General features: G+C 38.1%; 1 protein-coding gene across 3 annotated transcripts in view; it reads right to left on the reverse strand.

Moving 5' to 3' along the window:
* Positions 1 to 1,190: 1,190 nt before the first annotated feature.
* Positions 1,191 to 11,652, reverse strand: part of CUNH12orf66 (chromosome unknown C12orf66 homolog) — a 10,912-nt gene continuing 450 nt past the window's right edge. The window contains exons 2-4 of one of the 3 annotated variants that reach the window (XM_026070026.1): positions 9,463 to 9,536; positions 9,248 to 9,366; positions 1,191 to 3,950 (exon numbers count right to left, since the gene is read on the reverse strand). In XM_026070026.1, coding sequence (XP_025925811.1) covers positions 3,134 to 3,950; positions 9,248 to 9,366; positions 9,463 to 9,536 — 1,010 coding nt within the window. In that variant the 3' untranslated portion in view covers positions 1,191 to 3,133. Of the gene's footprint in view, positions 3,951 to 9,247; positions 9,537 to 11,652 lie in introns of all 3 variants that reach the window. The other 2 variants (XM_026070025.1, XM_026070024.1) reach the window with 2 other exon arrangements.

Below are 11,652 nucleotides of genomic sequence, written 5' to 3' on the forward strand. Positions count from 1 at the left end.
ATGCTTTTCTAAAATCATTTTAAGACATTTTCATGGGTGAAAATAAGTGGGGAAAACATGTTTACTTGCAAATATTTACATTTTTGCTTCAACCTCTATTAATATACTTTCATTCTGTTTTCTTGACCAGATAAAAATTGACAATTTTTAGGTGAGAATAAGTTTCATCCAATGAAGTCCAAGTTTACTCCACCCTAATTCTAAAAGAATCATTGTTACACCATCACTGTAACTCATTTGAGGAACTCATCTTCTGCTTTCAACACTTTTTTTTCAACCACTAGCAATATACCCTCAATTCATATATCCTAATATAATAATGCACAAAGCTCGAGAAAAGATACTGCTTTCCATATACCCATAAAATAGCAATAATAGAACTGAGCAACTCCTAAGGACGAAGTGTGCAGTGTATCAGTTAGAATAGTTTAATGCGTAATGCCTGCCTTCTCCCTCACACAACATGCCAAGGGTGGTGGTGGGGTTAGTGTTTGCATTTGCTTAATATGAATGTGGAGTCTTAATTCGAAGCGACTTGCTTCCTATAGCACAGAATACAAATGGTTTATCACCTTCCCTTGCAAACAGGTGGGATCGCACCCAGACAAAGCTCCCACAGTACTGCTGGAAGTGCCATTCCTCTTGCTTTCCACAGTCTTGCTCCTGTTCCTCTCTCCTACCTGATAGCACCCAGCTCCCTCCCACAGTTTGCCTGTGCCTCTCTCCCACTCGCTCTCTTCTTTCACACCCCATCACTCTGGCTGATTCCCCAGAAACCCTCTAAAGAAAACTGCAGCAAGTCACCCTGCCATTCAGAAAGGGCAAAGCAACTCTCACCTCCTCCTGCACAGGAGCATCACCCAGAACACCTCCCCCCCTTCCCAGAGAGACCACTCACCAAAAGCAGTGGCAGGAGCAGTTTGTTGTGGGAGCTGCCCTCTTCTCCCCTCTTCCTAAAAACACCCGGTACAGCCTGCAGCCTTTTCAGGAACTAGTAAAGGCTGCTGGTCTGCTCCAACGGGCAGCAGCTTTCTCTTTCACCTCCTCCAACATACAACCTTTTGAAGAGTGTAGTCCTCTGCAACTCAAATCGGCAAGAAGGTATTTGTGCCCACATGCTCTTCCCCCAGCCTCCTCACCGCCCTTCCCAGGAACAGTTAATATCACAGGAAAATACTGCAGAAGCAGACTGAATTTGTGCAACACTTTATTACACTGCTGAAGACTGGGAATCAGTTCTGGTAACAGCCTCTTATTCAGGCTGAAGAAGTCAATAGCACAATGTTATTACAAGGTCACTGTCCCAAAGAGGGAAAACATACAAACTCTCTCAGTACTGTCACTAGCAACCTTCTGTCCTGTTTAAATGGCAATGTAAGCTGCAAGTGTAACAGTTACAATTAGGGGCTGTCCAGCTGCTGGTGTATTTGCAGCTCCTATTATTTTCCAATGGTAAAGAACAGTCTTAAAGTTTTAAGTGTGATACTGTAGTCAGATTAAGACTTCAGATAAAAGGAAGTGGCAAGATATTTACAACAGACGAACATATAGCAAAGCATGGAAGGGTCTATTTGGCACAAAATAGGAAGCCAGAGCTTATGCTTTGAGACGAGCACACGTTCATTGTTTTGATTGCATGATGGTAAAGAAATTGATATTTGCATTACGATGCAAGACAAGTTACTATAACCTTTTGTGGGGGAGGAAGCAAATCAATAAAAGCTTTGTCTGTTAAGGTATCTTTTGTATTTCAAATCTTAGCAGAAGAGAAACCAACATTTTAACTTAGATTACGAACTTCCCTTTTAAAAATAAATCTGTTGTTGTTATACCTTAAAGGGTGTCAAAGGGTCTACACATCACATGTCAGACGCACATCAGTCCCTCCTGAATCCCCACAAAAGTGCTTGTAAAACTGCATAGCTAATGCTCAGAAGAATCAAACAATGTAAGGCTACAGTACAGCCAAATTAACCTTTGTATTATATTTGCAAATAATTATTTCCGTAATAAATAGAGCACTTTCAGAGTAACTAGAAATTGTACTTTATCCAAACCTGGAGTCTACAAGTGGTGAGAGAGAGACTTTAGAATGAGGTAAATATATTGCATAGGCTAGATAAATATTTAAATCCAAATTCTGAAAGTAATTTGGCTTGATTGTGAAATTACTCAAAATTGAACAGAAAAAAAACAATACACGTATAAAAAAAATTTGAAAACAATTTCAGGTTGACCGTAATCACGCGTTACAGAATATGTTACTTAAAAAGCACATTTCCTACTGCTTTTCAAAAAATAGAGAGACAAAAGCACAATTTGAAAGAGCTTTGTTGTTTTTTCCACTGATCTGTTCCTCCTAAAATACATGCTCAATCTCAACTTGCCTTCTTCAATTTCATTGAAGCCAAGTGGACACAAAGTGTCACAACACTCCTGTGAATACCGTACTCCAACCCATGCTTCAGCTTTACTTGCCTGAATCTATATTTTGGAGCAATAACAAAGCCTTATACTTTACAGCTTGCTCATAATAGAGACTGTTGTTTAACAGGAAGTGTCAGAGACCTCAACTATCATTTTTAAAGCATTTGAAAACTAAATTATAATTAACAAGACTGCTTTCTGTGATGCATGTTTTTATTTTTTTCAACGTGTTCTTGCAGGTTTGCATGTTTTAATATTCCCTTGTATCGGCATATAGTTCCCAGATATAAAACCTGTCAAGCAATGTAGTTTTGTGAAAGATAGTATCTTCCATCCTAATCACATCTTCAATAAACTCTGTAAAAGACAGTCAATGAGTAGACTATGATAAAGTGCATATATTCCATTTTGATATGGGCAAGTTTTGGACTGAAAAAAATATTCATACTATAAATTGAAAACCACACAAAAATCCCACTGTGGCTGTTTAGCACCCCATAATTAAGTTGTCCCACCGAGCAGTGCCCAAAAATAATCTTTTCAAGTTTCTTGTTAGCATAAAAAAAAAAAAGGAACTTACAACATATTAAAAATAATGGTTCCTTTTTAATTAGACTCCAAGAATCATGAATTTATGTAATCCTTGAAAACTACAGCTCCCCCAAGGCTAGCACACTGCCTTGACAACCTGTAAGTAGTATGTGTTTTACCCTTTGGATCCAGGCTTCAAGCTTGCAAAAGCTTTGGAGTTCTTTAGGGAATGTGAGATTTCATTGAGAAAAGAAATAAAATGAGAGTCCCTCTCTGACTTCTTGGACTCAAAAATAACTACAATGGTAAAATGAGGTTCAGGACGAGTCAGAAAGTACGTGCTTTGGACTTTGTCATCATAGAAGTGAACAACCTTCTCCAAACTGTTGAGGTCAGAGGTTCTATCAGTCATAATCATGATTACATTGGGCCAGTGCATAACAGGCCTGTCACTGGGCAGAGACACCACGGCAGGGTACTGATCCACTCCTTTGGGGGCTTCCCTGTAAGAATGGGGATGATGATAACCATGTCCCTGAAAACTCTCTGAGCCACGATTGTCAAAGATTAGGGAAACATTGACAGCATCGTATTTCCGGATAAAACTGGAAATTTTCCCAAAGTAATCAGGATTTGTTTTAGCAGTCAAAGTTTTCATTTCAGATGCTGTTGTTTGTCGACTGAGGGCCTCATGAAAGTAAAAGCTAAACTTGGCAAGAAGAATGTTTTTGAGTTTCATCAGCCAGAGGAAGAGGTGTGGAGGCTGTACAGCCTTCTGAGACTGCCCTCCAAACAGATGCTTCTTGGTCTCTCGCTGTTTCTCAAAAATTTGGCCCCAAGTCTGTAGTTTTGTGTGAGCACTGTGCAAGTTGACCAGGGATGGAAGGAACTTCCACTCTGAGATCTGAGCCTGAGCCTTTAAGAGATGTGCAAGCACATCTACTTCCAGTTGGAAACTGCTTTCAAGAGGACTGAGGATTGGATGATGAAATCTAGAAAACATAACATTATTCAAAACATGAGAACTGTTGTACACAATAGTGAAATAATCAGTTAGTACATCAATTCACAGCCAGAAAACCAAACGTCAAAGCAGACTAAAGTATAAATCAAAGAATAATCTTGTCAATTTAAAGACAATTCTTTTAGCATAATTTTGGCATAAACATTAACATACAGCGTTCTTCATATTTGAAAAACACACCTATCACTCATTTTTTAATCAAAGCAAGGGAGTCATATTTGAGCAGTCCAAAAACAATCACTGTTTATTATGATCCATGGAAAACTAAAGCACTGTTTCTCTTTAAATTCGGATGTTTTTGTTTCAGTTTTACATTCCTTCTGGTGATAAAATATGTTTTGATGGTTCTGGAATAGTAGTAAGACATTAAGTCAAACCAAGGAAGTTATTTAACATTTATCAATTCACCGGCTGTGTAGGAAAGCTATAAGGAAGTCAAGCTGAGCTTTTTTTCACCCCACCCTACCCTTTTTAATTCACAATGAAATGGTGATAGAAAATTAGACAATAGAATCACATTAACTGTATTTACCAACGAACCAGCTTTCAAACTTTAAAGCTCGGTGTACTAAAAGCAATGAAGGGAAAAAACATTAGGCAGGATTTCATCATATGACAATGAAGATGCTGTACTGACCAATTTCTCTCTCACTAAGAATTCAGTACAAGATCAGCTCTCAATTTAATAGATGCTAAAAAGAAGAAAAATATATCTCATCTACAAGGTAGAAGTGCCACTACACAAGAACAGAACAGATCTTGATGAAATGGAATTTTACAGATCTGTTCTGTAGCTTTCTCTTCCCTCAGAAAACCTGTATTTCAGTACTTCCCTTATTTAGGAACAAAACAGTTCCACGCCCTTGTGTTTGTAGCCTGTATGGAAAGACAGTTCCTTATCAAGTAACAAAAATTCATATTCTAAACTTCCTACTAACATCAGTAAATGCTCCTGCATTACAGGCTACTCCTTCAAGATTAATTATTGCCTTGTGTACAGAATTCACAGGGTAAAATTTGTTCCTTTTCAAGAAATGATATTCCTGGTCACTTCTTACTACATGTAAGGATGGAACAAAAAATAGCATAGTGTTTAAATGCCATTTTCCTACTTGAAGTCTCAATGTTCCATAAGAAGTTTATCATGTTCTTAGCAAGGAAATCATGCACCAATTGGGCTGCCATGGATTTCCCCAGTCTGCCCACCACACCCCATTCAATGGGCTGCAAGTGTTCAAAGGCTTTACTGGTATGCAGAAAAGATGTGAATGGTTAAGACTTTCACTATATTTTCTCTGTAATTCAAGAAAAGGGGGGGGGGGGTGGAAAACACACACACAGATCCAGCCTACACCCCTCCTTCCCTTAATACTCAAATCACTTGTAAGTTTATAACATCAGAGATAAATACACTTTTAATTAAAATTGTGCAAAACCATTCTGGTTACAGAAGTTAAATGCTTTGCTGAAGACTCATCCTTTAAAAGTTAAGAAAGAGACTTTTTTAGTAAAAGCATTCCCATAATAAGCATTTAGGACTCTTAAAGTCATCTCCAATAAAGAACAACCAAAAGCTCAGAGACAAGATGTGATGATGCTTCTATTTAAGAAAAGGTAGATCTAGCCTCTCCCTTCAGAAAAATGTCCTGGGTCTTGATATTACCTTAAAACAGAGAAATTCATACTCAATTCTCCCAACTTTTAACAGCTCATCTTCAGACAGAGTGAAAACCACTCCATTATCCCCCTCAGCTTCCAAGACATAATATATAAAATAAGTTTTGGAAATATCTCATTCAGAATCAAAGCACTTAATTTTGCTACAGTCCAGAAGAGAGAACTAGAATTTTTCTCCCCTGCCCCTTCACTATTTTGTCCTTGACTTTCCATCAAGCTCTTTGCAAAAACATTATTTCTTGGCTTGTGAAAGTTGCCTGACAACTGTATCGCTATTTTTAAGCATCCCTTTTTTTGACAGCCACAATACACGTCTTGAAAGGATTTGTTATTAAGATTCAAGTCTGAATTTATTTGAAGAAAATGAAATAATGAATATGGCAGACCAGTTGATGCACTATGTTCTGTAAACAAGCTAGGTTAGGCGACCTGCCAGCTTCTACACACAATCGTCAGGAACGATCATGCCTTCCTTCTACAGCAGAAATCCAATGACTACTGGCTCCTTTGGAGGGTTGAGAGGTCCAGAGCATATTTGAATCTCTGAACAAAGAAGTGTCAGTTAAAAGTAATATCCTGCTAATATTCAACATCACGTATTTGCAGTGCTTTTAATATCTAGCAGAAAAATGGTTTTGTTGCCATATATTAGAAGAGGGGAAAAAGCACTATGCAACATTATTTCTTCCAGATACTCCCATCAAGCATACACTTACTACAATGCAAGTTTCAACACACTTACAGTCTAAGGTTACTCTTCAACCTTAAAAGCCACTAAAAAATTCATCCTAATGCAGTACCGCCAGGTCTCCTGTATTAACACTATGACATATAGCTTCCCACTTCACTTCATGGCTCAGTTATTTTCACACTTCATTGCATAGCAGGATTTGTTAAACTGTTTTAATCCAAAAATACACATCCCGGTCACAGCTGAGAAGCTTGGTATGGTTGCAGAATAAACTAACAGATTATGTACCATGCATATCTGTTGTAATTAACTTTTACAACACAGAGGCATCTGACTAAGCTTGGCATCACATAAGACAGACAGGTTTTTACTGTGTTTCAGTAAGCCGCTGTGTTAACAACTAAAGAACACATTGGAAAATTGGGGTTTTTTCTCCTAATCATTTTCCAAAGCAGACAGACGCTTGAGTTGCTTTGCAGACTTTACAGAAGCCTCATTGTCCTACAGCTTTTTCCGTCCTTTTTCCATCACACAATTTTACAAAATGTTGATGAGATAAAAAGCATTTAACACAAAAAAAATACATCAGGATAGGCTTATTAGTTACTTTCTCACTTTAAAAAAAAAAAATTAAAACAGCATCTGCATCAGCAGCAGGATACTTTAAATTATTTCAGTTAACATTCTAGCCAAACCAACAATTCAAAAATTCAAGAAGTTGCTTCCCTGGTTGTATCTTATAGAAACCTAGAGAGGAAACACTGCTGACTTGTAACAGCCAGTACTAGACAGTAAGTAGTAACAAAATAGCTTTTCACTGTTCAAGAGTTCTGATTTTTCAGACAAGGGCAATCCGATTTGATCATTGATGGACAGTTAGTTCTTCCATTCCTTTACCAGCAAGCAGATATTTGCTTTACATTATCTGAACAGTTATTTGCCTATGTAAAGAAAGAAAACAAGGCCAGAACCTATCTAGAGAGCAGATATCTTGTCCGTCCTCAGAACTGTTGACTGAAATAATGGTACACATCCTAAACTACCAGTGAGGAACATATTCTCAAGACAACAGACAGGATAAGGGTGAGTTTATTTGGCCTTTCACTTGAGAGGGTCTATAGACTATAGTAATGAAATATCTTCCAGTCAGTACACTTTGACATAACACCCACTAGAAACTATTCTGAAATATGAAGAAATACTTGGACTAAACACCATTTATCCCCACCAAAATACCATTATCCCCACTTCTCTTTTAGAAACATTCTGAGCATTACTGGGGAAGAGCACACAGCAGTTACTGAATTAGCTTTAAGAGCATCTTAGAATGTCTCCATCTTAGAGATGGCTCATTAACCCAAAGCAAGATCATCACTATTTTCCCTGGGAGACACTGCCTTTTTTGTGTGTGTGTGTGGTTATAACAGTGCATTAAAAGAACAGACAGTGACACTGTCATTTTTCACATAGCACAATAAAGCATTTCAAATATAACATAGTCTTCAGTCACTTTGTTAAAGTATCAATTTGGGTTTTCAGATTTAACATTGCTGTTGATTCACCATGTGCTCAGAACAAATGTCAGAAAGTGTACAATGTAAATCAATTTTAAACAAATTTACCTCCCTTTTACTCTTTAATTAATATTTATCACAATAAGGAAAAAAATTTACATTTCATTTTTCATTGGACAAACAGCCCTGACATTGTAAGGGTTCACAGACCAAGAATTGCCAAAAATCACTAGCACAATATTTAGACTTATTTTGACTTTATAATAGCACAATTATGTAGCAATTTGCCTAAGTTATTTCTAAAAATAAGTGAGTCAGCTGCAGTGCTTAATATTTGGAATGTCAGAAAGCAGCACTGAATTATTTTGATTTTTCCTATGTGTACACTTTAAAAATCTAGCTTAATAATCATGAAAAAGAAAACCTCAGAACATTCACTACATATGTCTTCCTAGCCACTATTTTGCTACAAAAAGATTGGGGGGGGGGGGAAATCAATTTGCATTTGAAAGTTATTTTCCTACAAAAGCTATCTCATTTTGCTTTTAAAATAAAAAGGTGGAATTTTAGTCTGTTGAAGAGTCAGCCTTAAAACTTATCTCAAAACTTTTTTCTTGTTTAAACTACCATCACTTGCAAGGCTCCCATGTTTTATAAGCAAAATACCTGTCCCAAAATCATTTAGAAACATCCTAGGATTCTTGTAACATAACTATCAGACCTGAACTTCAAGCAATCATAAAGAGAGGGAACAGATACTCAGAGGTGCTCCTTCTGGTCACTGTAATTACTCTCAATTTATTTCAGAGCACCATAAAGCCCTTCTAAGTGGACCAAACAGCTATTAAAAACAAAACAAAACAAAAAACTAAAAAAAGAAATGAGTTTGATGTTTACCTGAAAATAGGCCTATACCGAGTCTAATATGTAGCTCTTACAATTAAAGAAGCAGATGTACATTCTAGTCTAAAAATAAAATGGTCACATGTAAATAAATATTTCTACATCCATTTTCACAAAAGTCCACATGGATTTAAGTCTTGTTTCCCCTCCGCCCCTCATGAAACTGTACAAGAATTCTTTCACCTTTTATAAGGAAAATGACCCTTCCCTCCTTGCTGAATATTCATATGCCGGATATAAATTAAGGAATGGGGAAGATAGCTCCTAGATCATGATGAGTCTCTCTTTTTTGCAGAAAAGTCATATTTTGAGACCTACAGTATCTGATGCTGCTCACCAGCATGCATGAATTCATGCAAAGGGCTGTGCTGTTTAACAATCAAAGGATGGCAAAGTCACTGGGCTTGCTTTGAACCTCAACCTCATTTATTGCAGGTCATCATACACCTGAGTACTTACTACCAACAAATAAGCACTGACCTTGAGCTGTATTTCTTTAAGATGGATTCCAAAATGTTTACCAGTTCCTCAGAGTTAATGAACTTTTGGGTGCTGAGCGTGTACATTTTTTCATAGAAGTCAGCAATTTCCATCCGAGCCTGAACAAAAAAACAGAGCTGTTCAGACAGGTGAGAAAGCAGCTCTTCCAAGTGAGGAGCTGTTCCTCCCAGTGCATTGCGACCCGTCGCCACCACCTTCTTCAGCTCATTATGCAGAGATGTGTAGATGGTTCGGATGGAGTCCTTTCGGCTGAAGAATGACTGACCACCTGTTCAGATAAATATGGAGGTATTACCAAAATCCAGGGACAGCAAAGATAGACAGCAATACTGGAAAATCATGCGTAACTGTACTTGTTTTTAACTAAGTGTTCCTAAGTGCTGATCACAGTATTTTTCCATCAAGAAATAACTTTCAGTATATTATTTGGCAAACAACTGAATTAAATTATACATAGTATATATTCAGAAGCGTGTTATGGAACTAAGTTAATTCACACTAGTCCTAATTCATTTTTTAGCCAAGGGCTGCTGCAAAATTTCTCTGACTCCTTCATATCTGCCTTAGTTATGGTATGACCCTTCTGAAACCAAGGGTTCAGTTAACTTTGCCAGTATCCTACATGACCTGGAAATATTGCTATCCATGGAAGACAAAGAATCAAGTCGTCATGAAATTTTAATAGCCTCCATTGCTATTAATAACTCTAGATCTTTTAAAGATATTTCTCTCAACAACACCTCTTCAAACATGGAACACGCAAATTTGGAAAACAACCTTTAAATGAGAACAATATCACTATATTTGTGTTTATGAACTGAAGATTTCCAGTCCCTATACAATCTGAATATAAACCAGAATTCCAAGGGAAAACAATCGCAGTCCACTCAGTAAGACCACAGCACAGATCAATCCATAACTAAATAAACTACAAACAATTTCCACATTTAAAATTCCCGAAAAACTGAGAAAAAACAAGTCAGTGCTCCTCTCTACCTGCCTGACAGTAGGAAGAATTCAAAAACCAGTAAAGGGTCAAAGTATAAGATATTTAAATTTGATGCTAGTAAAGCACTGTACAAAGATACTACCTTTATTTAGTAATCTCCATTTACGGAGAGCCTTACTAATAAAATTCACTCATGAGCTGCAGCAGCATGAAACGTGGTAATTTATATAACAGCACAAGGATTGAATCTGAAGAACTTTTAAAGGTATTCCAAATTTAGCTTCTGCTTTGAAACTCCTTAGAAATGTTGTAATGGTGGATAGTACTTTTCACACCCATTTTACACATATAATGATCAAAAGGACATTAGCAATTTCAGGCAGAAAAGCAGAGAATTGGTTGTCACAGAGAAATAGCTACCTTCCTAAGCCACAAGCGGCCCCTTGGTCAGGAGAAATGAAGAATCTTCCATTGCTGTTGCTCATGAAATATATAAACAAATAAAACCTTGTCCCTGTATTTTGTCGATACTGACCTTCCTTCAAGTAGCACATTCACTTTTTAAACTCAGCTTTACAGACAAAATTTTTTCCGTAAAGGTCTTTTTATAAAATAGTTCAATATTGCTTAAATATAAACACCAAAGTGGAATTCTCCTGATGCTTTACTGCAGTATGTAACAGATATATCCCTTGATCCATTTTCCGTACCACTCTACAGTTCAAAAGAAAAATAAGCAGCTTTGCCCAGAGGGCAATATCGATGATGACTTGTGCTGTGCCAGTTTGGGATTTTTCTATTCAGATACTAAGAAAGTGGGAAGTAGCTGAGACTGTAGCCAGAATTTACAGAGATCCTGTAATCTCTACCTGAATAGCAGTTTTTAGGAGGCTGTCTCCAGCCCTGAGTGCTTACATATGGTGCTTGCATGTGTACTTATATGTATGTAGTTCTAGTGTTAGAAACTGAAGTGAAAAAGCTTTAACTCTGGTTACCCCACTGGGCTCACCTTTGCCAGATTCTCAGTCAGTGCATCCCAGCACAGAAACACTTCTGGCTAAATCTCAGGAACCATAAGGAGGTAGCTTACTAGTCAAGAGAGACATCGATTCGCACAGCCATTGTGCAAACTGCACTGCGGCCGCACTCTTATTTACTCTAGAAGGGTGGCCTTAAGGGTATAACCAGTTCCTGCGCTGGACTGACACGTGGGATGACCCAGCACGTGCATTTCAAACACACCCGCCCCTCACGCCGGCTAAGATCCTCGGTTATCTAGCACCGCGCAGGCGAATCCACATGCCGGTTAACCGACTCGCTCGGGGGGGGCTGCAAGAGCCGCCCTCTCCCGCCGTGCCGCAGGGGCTCCGGGAGCTACATGCGGAGCGGCTCAGGAGCCGCCGCGGCCGCGCTGCGCCCCCGCAACAGCGACAGG

Source organism: Apteryx rowi, unplaced genomic scaffold, assembly GCF_003343035.1.
Source record: "Apteryx rowi isolate R43461 unplaced genomic scaffold, aptRow1 scaffold_302, whole genome shotgun sequence".
Lineage (NCBI taxonomy): Eukaryota > Metazoa > Chordata > Aves > Apterygiformes > Apterygidae > Apteryx > Apteryx rowi.